The following is an 18,757-nucleotide window of genomic DNA, read 5'->3' on the forward strand; positions in this document are numbered from 1 at the left end:
GGAACTAGAGTTAACTCTGCAGTGAAGACAGGTCATAGTTAAGGCTACATTTTAGTCTCAGGTATTTTTAACAACCGGCATGGACAGGCAGCGGTGAAAGTGAGCCACTACCAGCCTGTATGCAGTCCACGTTAAAGTGCTGCAGTGGCCAGAGCCCCAGGCCTTCTTAAATCACCGCCGGAGCCCCAGGCAGCGGGAGCCAGGCAGCATGGATGGGGTGGCTGGGGGAGGCTGACCCCCCAGCCCCATCCCTTCAGCCCAAGGGCTCGCCCTTTCCGGGGGCCAGAGCCAGCCCCCATACCCATAGGCGCCAACTCCATGGGTGCTCCAGGACTTGGAGCACCCATGGGGAAAAACTGATGGGTGCAGAGCACCCACTGGCAGCTTCCTCTCCCGTCCCTCTCCCCCCCGTCCCAGCTCACCTCTGCCTCCATTCCGCCTCTTCCCCTGAGCGGGCCGCCGCATTCTGATTCTCCCCCCTCCCTCCCAGCACTTGCACCGCGAAACAGCTGTTTTGCGTGGCAAGCCTGGGAGGGAGGGGGGAGACGGAGGAACGCAGCACACTTGGGGAAGAGGCGGGGCCAGGGTGGGGATTTTGGGAGGGATCCAGTTGGAGCGGAGGGGAGTCAGGGCAGGACTGGGGGGGCCTGAGCACCCACCAGTTCCAACGTAAGTTGGCACCTGTGCCCATACCGGTAAGAATTTATTACTTTCACCCCATCACTGGCAGTAAACAAAAATTCATGGTCCATGACCTGTCCATGACTTTTTTACAATATATCCCTAACTAAAACTTGGGTCAGGGGGCCGCAGGTGCTCTGGGGGAGGGTGGTCTGGGGACACCACGGGTGCTGGGAGTGTGGCTCAGGGGAGCCAGGCAGCACTGCCACATGGCCCAGGACCATCTGGTGCTGGGGCAGGGTGGGAGCGGGCAGCGGCACGAGCCCCAGGGCCCCTGCTGGTGCTGGGGGGAGAGGGGACTGGCAGGTTCCCTACCTGACTCCGACCGGCAAGTCTCCCTAGGCAGAGGGGCGACCAATGGGGGGGGCTCCGCGCACTGCTCATGCCACAAACCCTGGCTCCGCAGCTCCCATTGGCTGGGAACCGCAGCCAATAGGAGCTTCAGGGGCAGCGCCTGCAGACGTGGGCAAGCCCCTTGGCCCCTCAGCCCCTCCGCCTAGGAGCTGCAAAGACATGCCAGTGAGAGCCCCCCACTGATGTTAGTGCCACTCCTGCACCCCAACACCCTGCCCCAGCCCTGAGCACCCTTCCAAACCCAAACTACTGCTGGCCCAGGGACTACAGAAGTCACGGAAAGTCACAGAATCCGTGACTTCTGTGACAGACATGCAGCCTTAGTCATAATTTGTGGGAGGCTTATGAGACAGTGTAAAGTCATTAGATTTGGATAAAAAGACGCACACGCACACACACACTCACCCACCCCTGGCTTTAGGCCAGTTCTCCTGAATTGGCCCCGCCCCTAAGAGGGCCCCGTGCCCAAGCCCCAGTATGGTGTATGGGCAAGAGCCGGTGCGCTGTACCGGGGTGGCCTGGCTTCCCCAGGGTGCAAATTAAAGGGCCTGGGGCTCCCAGCAGGGGCTGGAGCCCCAGGCCCTTTAAATTGCCACCGGAGTCCCACTGCTGGAGCCCTAGGGTAGGGCTGCGGGGCTCTGGGGGCTATTTAAAAAGTCCGGGGCTCCCATTGCTTCTACTGCCCGGCCCTTTAAATAGCCGCTGGAGCCCCACTGCTTCCCCAGGGCCGGTGCAGTGGAAGCAGGGGAAGCCCAGGGCTGCTGCTGCTACCCCGGTGGGGGAGGGAGGAGAAGGGGGCACTCACCATGCGAGGTGGGCTGCACCCCCTGCCCTGCCCTGCCCGCAGCCAGCTCCTGCTGCACCCCCTGCCCTGCCTGCACCAGCCCCTGCCTGCAGCCAGCCCTGCACCCTCTGCCCGCAGCCAGCCCATCTCCAGCCAGCCCCTGCCGTATCCCCTGCCCTTCCCGCATCAGCCCTGCACCCCCTGCCCTGTTTCCAGCCAACCCCTGCTGCACCTCCCTGCGGCCCTGCCTGAAGCCAGCCAGCTTACCCCACACACCCCTGTCTCCAGTCAGCCCTGCACCCCTTTCCCTGCCTGCAGCCAGATCCTACCTCCAGTAAGCCCCTGCCCTGCCCTGCCCTGCAGTTCCCAGGGCAGTAACCCTGCACACCTGCTTCAATGAAGGGGGCAGGGAGCAGCTGGGACCCACACATGTGCACACTGTAGGGTGACCAGACAGCAAATGTGAAAAATCGGGACGGGGTGGGGGGTAATAGGATCCTATATAAGAAAGACCCAAAAATTGGGACTTTCCCTATAAAATCGGGACATCTGGTCACCGTAGCACACCCCAGGGAGTGGCAGGGACCCACACATGTGAAACGGAGCTCATTTCTAGTTCAGGCCCATCTTTTTAAAAAAGAACTTTAGGTAGGGTTAACATACATCTGTATTTTCCCGGACATGTCAGACTAAATTTTAAAAATTCCTCCTGGGAAAACGAAAGGCTTTTTTTTACATTTTTTTTTTTAAATCATCCCTGCCGGGGCCCCGCTGAAAATGTTCAAATCGGGCCTCGCACTTCCTAAAGCTGGCCCTGTGTGTGTACGCACGCACGCGCGCACACACACACACACACAGCGCCCAGGGTGGGAGGATAGTTGTTTCTGCTGATGAGTGCTAGTGACCCACCCTACCAAAAGCTTTTTCCAGTGGGCAAAAGCCCACCTATGCTGCTCCTGCTCATGGCTCTGCTCCAGCCAGTTATGTTCTATTCAGCAGCAGCCAAGTGAGGGTTATTATAATCTCATTTTGAGGCATGGATATGCCAAGATCCTAGCGGCTTTTACTTGGCCACCAGCTTGCTTGGCTCAGCCAGTGGGTTTAGGACTAGAAAGCGCAAAGCAAGAACAGGAAAGGGAGAAGAGAGGGCAAGAGACCCTTGGAAGGCAGCACAAGACGCAACAGACAAGAGAACCAGGAAAAAGAGGCCCCATAGAAACAGAGCAGCCAACTGTTTACGTGCCTAATGGTCAAGCATCTGCCTATATATTTCTCTCCCTCCCTGAGTCCCTCTGTCTCTTTGCAAATCTCATCTGAGAAGAGCTTTCTGTGACCATTAAAGCTAATCAAAATGTTTTCCAGCAAAGAGGAGTTTGGGTGGGTAGAAGTTTTTTTGTTTTGTTTTGTGGGTTTTTTAAATTATATTTTATAATTTTTGTAATTAACAAAATTGGGAGTTTTCACAAGATTTCAGTTTTTGTTAAAACATTTTTTTGAAGAAAATCAAAAGGAGTGAGTTTGTTTAGTTTTGGTCAGAAAAATCCAACATTCCCCATCTCTCTTCACCCTCTGAGGGGTGGGGCCCATGTAAAGTCAGAGAATGTTCTTTGCTTCCCTGACCCCGGGAATAACATTTTTCAATTGAAAACATTAGAAAAGACACATTTATTTTTTGGAAGTTACTTGTGGAATATACTTTCCTCTCTTCACCAGCTCTACTGAATAAATGGTGTTTGGAATGATTTCTGGAGAGGTAAAGAGTTAGTGTGCAGTACAAAGCACCCCCACCCGCTGCATGCTAGCCTATAGAACTGTGTTTCTATTACTGTTTCCCTCAACAACTTCTCCCATGCAATGATTCTCTACTAACCTGCCCCTCATGGGTGGCATGTTTAAGAGGCCAGGGAAGGCTAAGCCTCCCCAAAAAAAGGCCGGCCGTGCAGTGGGGACAGGCTGTAGATGTGGTGCCCGTCACCCCTCCAGAGGCATCCTGGCCCACCGCTGCCTTTGGAGCACCAGAAGTGAAGCTCCATAGAAGTGGAGCCGGGGGCCACCAATGCCTGGATCATGCTGTTGCCTGCACTTCGCTCCGCCCCTTCCCCCAAGGCCCTGCCTCTGTCCACCTCTTCCCCTGAGGCCTCCCCCCACCCACCTGCGCTCTGCCCTGCCCTGCCCCTGCTCAGCCTTCCCCGCACTCAAGGCCCCACCACTCGCTCCTCTCTGCCTCCCTCACCTGCCCCGTGGCTTGATAAAGGCAGGAAAAAGTGATGGGGCATGGCCCCATGGCAGCCCCCCTGTTCCGGGAAGGAAGTGGAGAGGAGCAAGCAGCGGGAGGGGAGCCTCGAAGGAGGCGGCAGAGAAGGAGTGGCAGGAAGGGAAAAGGTGCAAACAGGAGACAGACTGAATGAATCCAAACCAAAAGGCCTCCTGATACCTCAAGGGCTGCGTTAATATCATGCCTGGTAAACAGGAAAAGTGGAACCAGAATGTAACCAAAGTCGGTGCATTGGAATCTAGGCCTAACGGGCAGACAAAATCATGAGGGGATGGGCTAGTCCACCTATCACTCTTTTTGTGCGTCCTTTAAAGAAAGAGACTTTAGAGAAGAAAAATTGGCAAGTTTCACCATCATGGCTGCCACTCCCACCATCTCCCAGGACCCCAGACCTTCGTTGTCCTAATCCTGATAGATTCCCTGACCAGACTGAGCCAGAGAGAGGGACCCAGACATCATCGCCACCTCTACTGGCTTCATCTGAGCCCTAAACACCACCTGGGCTGAAATGGGATCGGACTGTAACAGCAACACCAGCCCATCTCAACTAACTTCTCTTTTCTCCCAACAAGGACAAGTTATGGCAATCTCTGATACATCTGAGCGCCTGTCAAACAAGGTGGTTTTTTTCACTCCCTTTTAAAAAACTCCCCCAAACTAAAGGGAAGAGAAGTTGTTAAAATGAAAGCCTCATTCAATGCCTTACATTTCAAAGGCTTTCATTGTTTGTCTTTTCTTGATTTTTAGTAAAAGGTTAAAAGGATATTTCCTAGTGTGTTTGCCGTGGTGCTAAGCAGGAGGAGATCTCTGTGTACCAAACCTTGTTTAACACTGTCTAATGTTGCACAGTGACTGGGTTGTGTTACCACTTATTCTGTCTAAATGAATACAGCAGCTCTAACATCTTTGATGTTTACAGCAGGGTTTTGCCCTATGAGTTCTTGTGAGTCTATTGCATAGCATCCCACCTGCTTTTCCTTAGCTCCCACGCCTACAGGGAGTTCTGCCTCCAACACAGATGCTCAGAGCTGTCCTATTTTGAATCAAGAGGTTCCAGACTGACTCTATGGTTTTGCTTCCAAGGTGAGCCCCAGCTCTGTTGAACAAGTTGGCCCCAAGTTCCAGGGATGAAATCCTGGCCCCATTGAAATCAGCAGGAGCTTTGCCCTTAACTTTAGTGGGGACAAAATTTCATCCTAGTAATGTCGTGCTTGTGATAACTTGGATTGAGGTGCATCTACGTCGATTTTCATAGCTCACCGTGCTCTGGTCTGTGGGCGTCCCATACAGATAGGCAATGAGGAATTCCTTCAGTCATCATCAGCAGTTCTGGCTTTCATTATTAACTCCTTCACAGCCAGCCTGAAGAGAGTTGCACTTCATCAATTTGGTCCGCATGTGTTTGAGGGGAGAAGTGTTGCCTAATGGCTAGAAAAAGTGCCTGTGAGCCCAGACCCCAAGTTTTATTTCCCGCTCTGCCACTGACCTGCTATGTGACTTTGAACAAGTCATTTCGCCTTCCCATGCCTCAATTTCCCCATCTCTAAAATGGGATGAACACAAACGTATCCATCTTCCAGGGAGGTAGAGACTGCAAAATGGTCAGACGACTTACCTGAGAAAAGAGAACACAGCCGCAGTCTGCAAGGACAACCCTTAAGCAAACAGCATTTCCAACAAGAAATGAGAGTGAATAAAAAACCACTGAGCCTGGAGTTCTAACTAGTTCTGTGCTCCTGGGCTGATCCCAGCCCTCCCAAGCAGAGATTTTATAGTCTACCCCACACTGAGCTCAAGTTAACCCCTTGGGCACTAGAGACCAGGTAGTGGCCTGTCTGAGGCTGAATTTGTGTTTGTAGATTTCGGAGATGCTTAAAAGATTTTAAAAATGCAAAGGCTGCAGGAGGCAGTGTCGCAATAGATTTTATCTATTTCCATGGCAAACCTCGCTGCAGTTATCTAAGCCCCTCATAATTATTAATGGATTATGTGAGGTAGGGAAATTTTAGCTCTGTTTTCAGAAGGGAAACTGAGGCCCAGGGGAGCTTAAATGACTTGTCCAAGGTCACCCAGGTAGCCAATTCAACCCTAGCCTGGTTCTGTCCACTATGTTATGGTGTATGTCCCATTTCCCCCTCCTTATGGGCTGCGATCCCATCTCCTGTAACATTAGCAATGCAGTCACGCAGGCACTGCCAGCTCATGGAAAACAATAAGGACACTACTGCACAGAGCTGCTGTGAGTCAGCAGCGACTGAGAGCTGAGAAGCAGCAAGAGGGAAACTGGACGATTCAGGAACTGGAGGGAACCTGAGGTTTGAGGGAAAGTGAAGGGACATGACTGCTATTCGGAGACCGAATGAAGGGAAAAAAACCTGTGAAGTCTGGACTAGACAAATCTCTTCACCCCTCAGACAGAGGCCTTTAGCTTTCTAGCCTTTCAGTTACTTTAAATAATGGGATTGTTGTGGAATTAAGGGGTGATTAGCCCATGTGAGTGATAGGTTTAATTAAGTGAGCTGTACAGCAGCCAAATTCCACAGAGCCCTGGGATCCCTCATTCCTGGGCTCGAGGATGATGGTAAGTGGAAAGCAGCTTTGCATCATCAGGTGGTTGCACTTCAGTCTCTGCAGTTTAACCCCTGAATTGCTTATTCTGCAGGTAGTCAGGATGGGAGCCCGTTCGCTGTAGCATTGCACACCTGATTAGGGCCCTACTCCTAGTGGGTCCTGGTCATTGTAGGATTTCTCTACATAGGGATTTCTCTGCTCCCTCTGAAGCAGCAAATATTGCAGTGCAGAATTTATGTTCCCCACAGAATTTTATTTTTTCCCTTGCAGAATTTGTGATCTCCCACTGTCAGTCCCATTCATGGCAGGGCTCTGGCTGTCAGCTCCATGCATGGCAGCCCGAGCCTGGAGGCTGACAGCGAGAGCCCCATCGTGCGTGGGGCTGATAGCCCAAGCCCAGCTGCGCAGCAGAATTTTAAAATATTCTGCGCAAAAAAAATAATTTTGAGGGCATAGAATTCCCTCAGGAGTAAATCTGCTATTTCTTCCTGCTGGAGTGTTGGTTTTAGCATCAGAAGTTAGCTACATGTGTGCTGTTGTTCATGTAAGCTCAAGGACATGCAGGGTGCTTTACAGAAGTACTTTTTTCCTAAGTGATGATAAGAATCCTGTCCGGAAGAGAATATTGTCCTAGGCCCTAGTCCTACAGGCAGGCAGAAAGTTGCACACATGCGTAGTCCTATGAAGTCAATGCTAGAGAGTTAAAAACATGCTTGCAAAGTCAGAGGACTAACAGACAGAGATGGAATGCAGGCGAAGTCTGAGATAAGAGATCATGGAGTTAGATATTCACGTTTCGCCACAAGTTCTGTTGGTTCTAGTTTTAAGACCGAAAAGTTTGGTTTTCCAAAAAGTGTTACAGCAAAGACATGGGTGTTGTGAGCAGAGGCTGAGGTGATTAGCAGGGAATGATAGTTGAAAAGAGGGATAAGATTTTTAGCAAGGCCTTGAACTAAAGCAAAGATTTCTGGTGTTTTGATTGATGAGGGAACTTAGTGCGTAGGTAGCAGCATGGAAAGTGAAACGTGAGTCTTTATTAACCAGTAGAACTGGTCGTTCTATTTGTTTAAGCAAAACTGAAATTCTGTATTTTGATATAAAAATGGAAACTAAACGTTTGTTGGTTAAAAATGATGTTGTTTCTAAGGGAAGGAAAAGTTTACAAAAACTGTTGGGTTTCTGGTTTTCCGTTGATACCAGAAAATTTGAGGGGAGGAGGGTTCTGAAGTTTCCTGAAAAGTGAAAACCTGATCTATTAAACAGATTGTAAAAATGAGTAGTGGCTTGGTCACCACCTCCCAAAGTATTGCTTTGTCCCATGCTTTAATCTATGCACAGTAGTATAAAATGCTAGCATCATTTGGTGTGATATCAAAACTGATAATAGTGCAGACTTCACAGCAGTGGATTTCATGGAGTTTCTCACACGTCTTCCCCTTTTTAGGGTAATGATTTTGTTTGTTTAAAATTTTTGTTGTAGATTGATTTGTTTCAGGGTGTTTTTGTTGTTGAAAAGGTTTATTGAATGGAAGGGGTAGGGATGAGTGTTGCAGGTGTCATACAGTGGTGGAAAAACTGTTTCAAAGAGGAAGATTTTCAGAGTTTCCTAGAGATGGTCAGACTCTGAATTCACCTGATCTCCTCTGAAAGTTTATTCTCCAGATTGTTCCCTGGGACTAATCCCCATCCTCTTAACTGTAACCTTTATGGGGTATGTCAGGCTATAATTAAGGCTTCGAATCTTTCATGGAGGTCACAGATTCCGTGACTTTCCAGGACTTCCGTGATTTCTGCAGCAGCTGGAGCGGCTGACCCCAGGACTGCCCGAGCAGCTGGGGCGGCCCTGGGGCCAGCTGCACCCATTGCTGCTGCAGCAGCTGCAGGCAACTGGTCCCGAGCACTGCCCCAGAGCAGCAGTCCGAGAGCAGCAGCGGTGCCCCAGGCCACCCCGGCCCGGAGGAGCAGCGGCAGGGCCACAGGTCGCACCTCCCCCCAGGAGCAGCAGTATCTGGCGGAGCACCGCCCCACCCCCATCAGTAGGTAAAATTTAGTTAGGCATATTTTTAATAAAAGTCACAGACAGGTCACTGGCCCTGACTTTTTGGTTATTGACCATGACCTGTCCGTGACTTCTACTAAAAATACCCATGACTAAATCGTAGCCTTAGCTCTAATGCAGAGGAATCACACAAAGCGTTGCTTTCTTCTATCTCTGAACAAGGAGCTTTGTTAGAATAAGGAGCACAGAGGAGAGACAAGGTGTTTGAGGTACCTTTCATTGAACCAACTTCTGTAACCCATAAGGGTTACAGTTAAGAGGATGGGGATTTAGCTAACCTCCGACAAGAAGTGCTCACTCATGAAATCTGTAGCCCCTTTTTGTCCTATGACTAGGGGGGTGTTAACTGGCCACTTCACCTAGAATGATCTCTTAGAATATGTGCTGCTGCTAAACTACCTGTTCAACCTTGTACGTGGCTGTGACACTGAGTGCCTTTCCCAGACCTGAGGAAGAGCTCTGTGTAGCTCGAAAGCTTGTCTCTCTCCCCAACAGAAGTTGGTGCAATAAAAGATATCACCTCCCCCACCTTGTCTCTCTAATATCCTGGGACCAACATGGCTACAACACTGCACACAATGAAGGATGCAGTGTTAGCACAAGGTTATCATAGAATCATAGAATATCAGGATTGGAAGGGACCTCAGGAGGTCATCTAGTCCAACACCTGCTCAAAGCAGGACCAATTCCCAACTAAAACATCCCAGCCAGGGCTTTGTCAAGCCTGACCTTAAAAACCTCTGAGGAAGGAGATTCCACCACCTCCCTAGGTAACCCATTCCAGTGCTTCACCACCCTCCTAGGGAAATAGTGTTTCCGAATATCCAACCTAGACCTCCCCCACTGCAGCTTGAGACCATTACTCCTTGTTCTGTCATCAGGTACCACTGCGAACAGCCAAGCTCCATCCTCTTTGGAACCCCCCTTTCAGATAGTTGAAAGCAGCTATCAAATCCCCCCTCATTCTTCTCTTCTGCAGACTAAACAATTATCCTCAGGCCTGCACAACATGCAGCCCACGTGGGCTCACTGTGCGGCCCGTGGGCAAGCGGCGGGGTGGGGCTGCTGGGTTCGCCCCCTGACCAGGCAGAGGGGGCCACTCCTCAGACCGCCCTAACGGCCAGAACCACACGTGTCTCCGTCTCCCACTCCCCCCACCTGGCGCACAGCGGGTGCATCACTTCCGGGGCCCACTGAGGCAGGAAGCGCTGGGCACAAGGCAGAGCCGGTAAGTGCCGAGCGAGGGGAGGGGCGCCCGGCCTGGGCTCAAGCCGCAGCTCGGGGGGGGCAGGGAAGGGGAAGCTGGGCCAAGACACCCCCCCCGAATCCCCTCCTTCAGTTGGGGACGGGGCGGCTACTGCGCTAGTTGGTCCCATGGTGGCCTCCATAGTGATTGGGGCTGGGGGGGGGATTGAACTGTCTGTGGGCAGCCAGGAAATCTCCAGGGGGAGAGGAGTGTGTGTGTGCGTGCGTGCGTGTGTGTGTGTGTGTTGCACCTGCCCTGCCCCAACTGCTGCCCCCTTCCCTGATCCAGGGACCTTCCCCCTCCCCAGCCCCTGTCATGCTGTCTCCTGCCTCCTGCCCCGGGTTCCCTGCGCCCCTGTGTTTGTGTGTTGGACAGTCACATCCAATCCCTTCACACTGCCCCCCTTTCCCCTCCCCTTAATTCACAGCCCCAGAAACTCCCTTCAAACTGTTCCCCTTTTCCTCTCCCCTTATTTCATTGGGGGATGACGAGCTGAGCAGGCGGGCAGTGGCGGCGAGGCTTTATACTGGAGGGGGTGTTTCCGTGGGGCCGGGCAGCACTGGGGCGGGGGATGGTGTTTCGGGGGGGCTGGACAGCACTGGGGGATGGTGTTTCGGGGGGGCTGGGTGGCGCGGGGGTGTGTGTTTCGGGGGGCTGGGTGGCGCTGGGGCGGGGGAGATGTTTCAACGGGGCTGGGCAGTGCTGGTAGGGATGGGGTGTTTCGGCGGGGCCGAGGGGGTTTGGCCCCCAGCTGTTTTCTTTGGAGTAATATGGCCCTCACCGCTTTATAAGTTGTGCAGGCCTGATATAGAGCTTCTGCCTAGAATCTTGCCACATCCTCCCTGGCTTCCTGATACAGCTTTAATACATATCCTTGTAGTCAAGTGCATGCAGAATTCTTGCTTTCAATTGCAGTATTGTCACTAGGGCTTGTAATCACTGCTGTCTCTCCCTAGGTGTTGAAGGCATGCAGCCTGTAACAGAGAGGCTCCCATTATTTCCATGAGCAAGCACTTTGAAAAAAAGCAAGTTCCCCTTAATCTTTAAAAAAAAAAAAAAATCAGCCCAAGAATCTTCATTTGCTCTTAGTGTATGGCCAACATTACCACTTCATCAGCCTCAAACATGAGAGCTGCAAATCCATATCCTCCAGTTAAGGCCCATTAGAAACCTTTCTAGTAGGCAGCAGTGTTTGTTGCAGAAGGCCTGGCATCTCTCTCTTTGCTTTAATGAGACACTGGCTCGCACAGCGTGCCATACAGCAGCTGTGAGTGATGGGATATTAGAGTGAGAAGGTGTCAGTAGGATTTGTCACATTAGAGGCCCACAATCCCAGTTCAAATGAACCTTCTGGTGGCTAAAAAGCTAATATGAGGGCTCAGACTTGTGCAATTGGCACAATAAAAATGCTGCTCACAAAGCAGCGCATATAAAAGCCATAGATCCAGCCGGGGGCCACCCTGTCTGGAAACTGAACCCTTTACTCTAAATCATTCATATTAAGGCAGTACCTAGGAATCTTAATCAAGCTGCAAGGCTCCAGAGTGCTATGTATTCTACACAGGGGCGGCTCCAGGCCCCAGCATGCCAAGTGCGTGCCTGGGGCGGCAAGCCGCGGGGGCGATCTGCCGGTGCTGCGAGGGCGGCAGGCAGGCTGCCCTCAGTGGCTTGCCTGCGGAGGGTCCGCTGGTCCCACGGCTTTGGCGGAGGTCCGCCAAAGCCGCAGGACCAGCGGACCCTCCGCAGGCAAGCCGCGGGAGGCAGCCTGCCTGCTGTACTTTGGGGCAACAAAATTCCTAGAGCTGCCCCTGCTTCTACAGTTATGTAACAGTCAGCAGCAGTTCATGCCCCACAGAACTCAAGATGCATTAGACCGAATGCAAGAGATGGGTGAGAGGGAATCGGCCAACGCTTGAGTTAGCACAGTTTGTCAGCTGACAGTCCAGCCACTCTGTACAATTTGAGTGGTTCTCACTTGAGCTAGATTAACTCTGCAGTTTGTTAATTGAATGAAGATAACTTGAGTTAACTCTGTGATGAAGATTAGACCAGGGCAGGCAAACTTTATGGCATGAGGGCCCCATCAGGGTTGCAAAACTGTATGGAGGGCCAGGTAGGGAAGGCTGTTCCTCCCCAAACAGCCTGGCCCCCACCCCCTATCTGCTCCGTCCCACTTCCAACCCCCTGACTGCCCCCCTCAGAATCTTCGACCCATCCAACCCCCCCTGCTCCTTGTCCCCTGACCGCCCCCTCCTAGGACCCCATCACTTATTCAACCCCCCATGCTCCCTATCCCCTGACTATCCCAACCTCTATCCACACCCCAGCCCCCTGACAGGCCCCCCGGAACTCCCACGTCTATCCAACCCCACCGTTCCCCCTCCCCAGAACCTCCACCCCATCCAACTGCTCCCTGTCCCCTAACTGCCCCCCACTACCCCCTGCCCTTTATCCAAACACCCCCACCCCCTTACCATGCCGCTCAGAGCAGCAGAAGCTCGCAGCCTTGCTGGAGCCAGCCATGCTGCCCGCACAGTGGCGTTGCTGCAGGGGGACGGGACAGCAGGGGAGGGGATGGGGGCAGCCTCCCCAGACAGGAGCTCAGGGGCCAGGCAGGATGGTCCCGCAGGCAGGATTTGGCCCGCAGGCGCAGTTTGCCCACATCTGACTTAGACATAGATAAAATTAAGTTTATATTGCTTGGAGATCTCATTCCTGGTTACTCTTCTGTGGCTGTTAATTAGCACTGCCCAATAAAGGTGTGTAAAGCTTTTCAGTTTAGCCTCTACTGCTAGGCAAGCTAATGTCTTAATCCAGACTTTTAAAACTAGAAAGGCCTAGTGCCGTGTTTCTCTGATTACCATCTTCCCTTCAACACACATGCAGTCTGGCTACTGCTAAACGAAAATCAGAGTTTCTGTTTTACAGGAAATTCTGATGTTTCAACATTTGTTTTAATCCCAAACTGGATGGAATCACTGAATGAAAAAAAAATTGATATTTCAATGAAAAGTTCTGAATCAAAAATATTTGGTAATGTTTTGACAATTTTTGGTACAAAACATGTTGGTAATGTTTTTGGTAAATGTTTTGACAGTCCCGAATGGAAAGATTGTTTTGGTCTGTTAAACAGAATGGAAATGTTTCTTTTTGAGACAGTTTGACATGAAAACTGCATCTGCCTTTGGCAGTGTCCGCAAACTTTTTATCTCGCGTTCCCCCAGGGCTGGGAAGTGTGGCCACGACTGGGGCTGGGGCCACGGCTGGGAGCAGGGTCAGGGCTGGGGGCCAGGGCTGGGGCTGAAGTTGCAACCAGGCCAGGAACTTGAGGTTGAGGCTTAGCCCGGCCGCAGCTGGGGGTGGGGTTTGGAGCAGGAGTGGAGCTGGGGCTGCAGCTGGAAGGAAGCTGAGGCCAAGCCGGTAGCCAGGGCCACAGCCGGGTGCGGAGCTGCAGCTGGGCCGGCAGCTGGGGTTGGGCCAAGGGGCAGGGCTGGGAGCAGGGCCAGTAGCAGAGCCATAGCCAGGAGCTGGAGTCGGAGCAGAGCTGAGGGCAGAGCTGGGCTGGGTGGCGCTCCCTCCCTGCCCCTTGAGGGGGCTGGTCCAGGTCCCACCATGACTCCCTCCCCCCTGAACATTCCTCTGCACCCCCACAGTTTGGGGACCACCGCTGTAGCCAGTAGGAGCAGAAGCAACCAAAGCAGGGACCTTGGGACATTCAACACATTTTCTAAAGTTTTGCCGGGACTTCCTCTGCCCTGTGCTGACAGCCAGAGCCTTTTCACCTCTGCTTCACTCCACATGTACCCTCTTACCCTCTTCTCCCCAGCCCTGTCCCCCCTTCCCTTCAGTGTCCCCTCTCCATGCCCTTTGCTTTCCACTTAGCTGATCCCCCTCCTAGCTAAACACATACACACTCTCTCTGTGGCACTAACAAGCCATTTGCTTCCATCACATTGTTCACTCTGCCTGGATGGTTCTACTCCTTTGCCACTCTGTCTCCCTTGTCTGTTTATATTGTTAGCTCTTCAGGACAGGGGCTGCCTGCTACTCCATTTGTACAATGCCTGGCGCAAAAGGGCCCCATGATTGCTTGGTCTCTAAGTTCTACTGTAATATATTTGACTTAGAGAATGCTTATAGGTATTTTTCCCCCTTCTGTTTCAGACACCACTGTTCAGGGGTTGAAGGGATCTGGAGAAGAAATGCCAGCTGCATACATCACTGTTCTTTTCCTTTTTTGGAGAGCCTGACAAGAACTCTACCAAAAGAAAGCATTTTCGGCTTTGCATAAAATCAGCCGTCTTGTTGTTGTTTAGGAGGGAGAGCTTCAGAAAGAATCGCATCATGTACACATTCCTGCCTGACAGCTTCACCCCGGGGAAGCCAAAGCCGTCCAAGGAGCTGAAGCCAATGATTGGTGCAGTCATCATCGGGCTGATCTTGTTCATTGCGGCGGTGGTGGCTTGGTGCTACTACACGGCGTCTCTCAGGAAGGCGGAGCGGCTAAAGACGGAATTGATGGACCTGAGGAAGGATGGGTTCATCATCAAAAACAACAATGGGGAGGTGGTCTTCAGACTGGCCTTCCAGTCGGGCACCCTCGACCTGGAGTCCTGCTCGAAAGAAGGGGAAATTTTAACCTGCACCAGGTCGGACAGAGGGAAGCTGAATTTCTTCATTCAGACAGTCAAGCCCAAGGACACGGTGATGTGCTACCGCGTCCGCTGGGAGGAGTTTGTGGCGGACACGGTGGTCGAGCACACCATGTTTTGGGAGGACGCTCACTGGTACGGGGGCTGTGAAATGAGCGTCCAGCACTGGCCAATCAGACTCCCAGGGTACCAGGAGCCCATGCCGTTTGTGACGAGCGACGTGTATTCCTTCAGGGGCAGCTTTGGAGGCATCTTGGAAAGGTACTGGCTGTCCTCGAAAGCGGCGGCTATAAAGATTAACGACTCGGTGCCCTTCCACCTGGGGTTTAATGCCAGTGAACGGTCGCTCTTCTTTCAAGCCAGGTATAAGGATTCTCCCTACAAACCTCCCCTTGGGCAGCAGCCTTTCCCGGAGCTGAGCTACCGTGTCTGCGTCGGCTCGGATGTGACCTCCATTCACAAATACATGGTACGCAGGTACTTTAACAAACCTTCTAAGATCCCAGCAGAAAACGCCTTCCGGTACCCCATCTGGTCTACATGGGCTCTGTACAAAAACGATATTGATCAGGATAAGCTGTTGCGTTTTTCAGAAAAGATTAAAAAGTACCGGTTTAATTGCAGCCATATTGAAATAGACGACACCTACACACAGACTTATGGCGATTTCGATTTTGATCCGGTAAAGTTCCCAAATGTGACAGAAATGTTCAAAACGCTGAAAAAAGAGGGATTTAAAGTTACCCTGTGGACTCATCCCTTTATAAACTACAATTCTTCCAATTTTGGAGTGGGGATAGAGCGGCAGCTCTTTATCAAGGAGCCGACGGGGAAACTTCCCGCGATGGTGAAGTGGTGGAACGGCATTGGCGCCATATTGGATTTTACCAATCCCACAGCCAGGGAGTGGTTTCAGAGCCACTTGAAACAACTGCGGTCCAAGTACGGCATCGCGTCCTTTAAATTTGATGCTGGTGAGGTAAGCTACCTTCCAAAGCAGTTCAGCACCTTTAGGCCCTTGTCGGATCCCAGCGTCTGGTCCAGACGGTACACGGAAATGGCCATTCCGTTCTACGAGCTCGCTGAAGTCAGGGTCGGCTACCAGTCTCAAAACATCTCGTGCTTCTTCCGTATCATCGACCGCGACTCGGTTTGGGGATATGAGCTTGGCCTCAAGTCCCTGATCCCTACTGTGCTCACCATTAGCATGCTGGGATACCCTTTCATTTCAGCTGATATGATTGGTGGGAATTTTTTCCCCAACAAGACAGAAGGTGCTGTTGAAATCCCGGACCAGGAGCTGTACATCCGCTGGCTGGAGCTTTCGGCCTTCATGCCCTCCATGCAGTTCTCCATACCCCCCTGGCTCTATGACAAGGAAGTGATTGAGATTGCACAGAAGTTCACAGAGCTGCATGAGTCCCTGGTTGCCCCTCTGCTGTTGGAGCTGGCTGGAGAGGTCACTGACACTGGAGACCCTATCATACGGCCCATCTGGTGGATTTCTCCCAGGGATGAATTCGCTCACAAGATTGACTCCCAGTTCCTCATTGGGGATACCCTCATGGTGGCCCCTGTCCTGGAGCTGGGCAAGCAAGAGCGAGATGTGTACCTCCCGGCTGGCAAATGGCGCAGTTACAAAGGGGAGCTGTTTGAGAAGACCCCAGTCCTGTTAACAGACTATCCCGTTGACTTGGACGAAGTTGCTTATTTCCTCTGGGTATCTTAATAGGCTGCTCCATCCACTCTAATCTTTTTGATAACCATGCCTTACTTTAGAGTCTTAAAACAAGTAACAATTCTAAATGCACAGTATGTTTCTTTGGAGGGGAGTACTGGAGGGGAATGGGAAGTAACAGGATTTTGTTTTTTAAATATCCTATATCTTGTCCATAATTGTCGCTCCAGTTTGGGCAGTGATGTAAATATAAATATAGAAGGTATAATAGCATCACAGGATGCATACAGGAAGCCAAGGCCTTTTCAAATCTCTGAGCTCCAAAGGTAAAAGCACCCCTGGGTTTTTAGCTGTGCAGCATGTGGGGAGGTTTTTCATTATTTTATTTCTCCTTTAGAAATGAGGCCCCTGGGGGGCCTACAATATTTGCCATAAACCACCGTCTTCTAGGTGCAGCCTATGAATCCAAATCCCATAGTTCAATGCTCCATCTTGATCTCAATGAAAGGCTGCCTGCTTCAATAGGAAGCAATGCATGCTGGGGCCCGGAGTTTCTGGGCCACGCCTCTCCCCAAAGCGAGTGCTGCTGCAATCTGCTCCGTTTTAATGCAAATGAAATGCACTCTTGGAGTTGTTGCAAGTTGCCAAGATGGTCTGCAGCTGAACAAAGAGAGGACCGCCCTGATCCCAGGGGTGAAAGCAATGTTGGAAGGGAACAGGGAATGATTCGAACATGGGAAGCAATGGGTTACTACAGCACAACTAGCCTTACATTTTATAATGTGGCAAATATTATTTAAAAATGACTTTTTTAAGAGGATAAATCTAGCTATATATTTTATTCCTTAGTCCAGCATTGGACTGGACCTCAAATGCCCAACCCCCCATCTCTCTCGAGTACCAGGCTGGCCAAGGTATTCGACTTACCTGCAAGTATTTTAACTGTATGTTACTTACCCGGGCAGGCTGCATTATTCTGTCCTAGCCTGTTGCTAATATCTACTGGAAGGGTCTCCTCCTAGAGCACGGACTCTGCTCTTAACACTATTCCTCATAGAGCAACAACATTTGTACTGTGTATTTTCTTTCCAGGGAGTAAAATGGGTTTCTTTGTTACACACCTATCCTGCAGATACTTCTCTTTCCCCTTTTAAAGATGTGCTTGCAGCTTGGTTATTTGTCAGAGGAATTGCCAGAAGCAAAATAACCTCTCAGAATGTGCATGTGACACTCCCCAGAGACTGCAGGTGCCTGCCCGCCGCACACAAACGGATCTACCACTTTTGCTGCTGACCAATGTATCAATATGAAAAGCAATGATGTTTGCACTGAACAGGGCTGTGCCGATGGGGCTTTTTCATTGTTTCCAAGGAAAGGTTATGGTATTCATAGTCCAGTTAAGCTAGTATTGCATGGCAGTCTCTTTTAACTATCTCAATTGTAGCTAAAGTTTCTTGGGCCAGTTTTTCTTTGTTTGTTGCTATTTTTAAAAAGCCCAACACTCACTAGCTCTCGCGTAGGCACCTAAATGAAGTGGCTCAGTGGAAGCCATTGAGTGCTGAGCACACTGGAACACTTGGCCCCATGTAATTTACTGTCACTCTAGAAGTAGGAAATCCTGACGTTTTGGTCCGAAGGTATAATGCAATTCTAACCTACCTGTGAATGTATGTTACCCATTGTCCTCTGTACCTGAGCCAGGGCCACCCGGAAGGGGGGGCAAGTGGGGCAGTTTGCCCTGGGCCCTGTAGGGGACCCCCATGAGAATATAGTATTGCAACTTTTTTTTATGGAAGGGGCCCCTGAAATTGCTTTGCCCCTGGCCCCTTGAATCCTCTGGGCAGCCCTGACCTGAGCCACAGAGGATGTGAGTCTACCGTTGCCCCTCCTACGAAGCCTAGCTCTCTATCTCAAGCTGCAGAGACTTGTGGTGTTAACTCTGGAAGTCCCCGGTTCGGTGCCTGGGGTTGGCTGAGGTAGCAGCCACTGTCGTCTTAGGGGCTTGATCTTGTACCATTGAAGTCAATGGGAGTTATGCCTCTGAGTTCATTCTTAGCAGGTTTTGGCCCTGGGACTGCAAGGCAAGGATAGGGCTGAGTTGCTGCTGGTGAATGCCAGCAGCCACCCAATTCTAGTCTCCTATCAAGGAAGATGCTGGTGCAAGCGAATGCTGTGTGCTCTGTCTCTAATTCAAGTGGTTTTGTGCTCGGCCTGAGCAGGTGCTCGGCCTGAGCTCATACTGAAGGCTACATTACCAGCTTGCTCTTGCAAAGTTTGGATGCCCCAGGTTAGACCCACTCCTTCGTGGTGCGACTTGAAATGTAGCCAACTGATTTCAGCACTGAAAATATGTCAAGACTATGTCTTGAGGGACTCCTGACTGTGCCTCATTTTCAACTCTTGTGGGGTTTTTCCTCTTTGGTTAGCTGTATTCATAGTTTCGGGGAAGGATTCTTG

General features: G+C 51.2%; 1 protein-coding gene across 2 annotated transcripts in view; it reads left to right on the forward strand.

The window, feature by feature from the left end:
• MYORG (myogenesis regulating glycosidase (putative)) overlaps positions 1 to 18,511 on the forward strand; it is a 30,754-nt gene extending 12,243 nt beyond the window's left edge. Inside the window, exons 1-2 of one of the 2 annotated variants that reach the window (XM_050943583.1) lie at positions 6,373 to 6,675; positions 14,135 to 18,511. In XM_050943583.1, the coding sequence (XP_050799540.1) occupies positions 14,315 to 16,351 (2,037 nt within the window). In that variant the 5' untranslated portion in view covers positions 6,373 to 6,675; positions 14,135 to 14,314 and the 3' untranslated portion in view covers positions 16,352 to 18,511. Of the gene's footprint in view, positions 1 to 6,372; positions 6,676 to 14,134 lie in introns of those variants that run through there. The other variant, XM_050943582.1, reaches the window with a different exon arrangement.
• The last annotated feature ends 246 nt before the right edge of the window (positions 18,512 to 18,757 follow it).

This window comes from Gopherus flavomarginatus, chromosome 3 (genome assembly GCF_025201925.1).
Source record: "Gopherus flavomarginatus isolate rGopFla2 chromosome 3, rGopFla2.mat.asm, whole genome shotgun sequence".
Lineage (NCBI taxonomy): Eukaryota > Metazoa > Chordata > Testudines > Testudinidae > Gopherus > Gopherus flavomarginatus.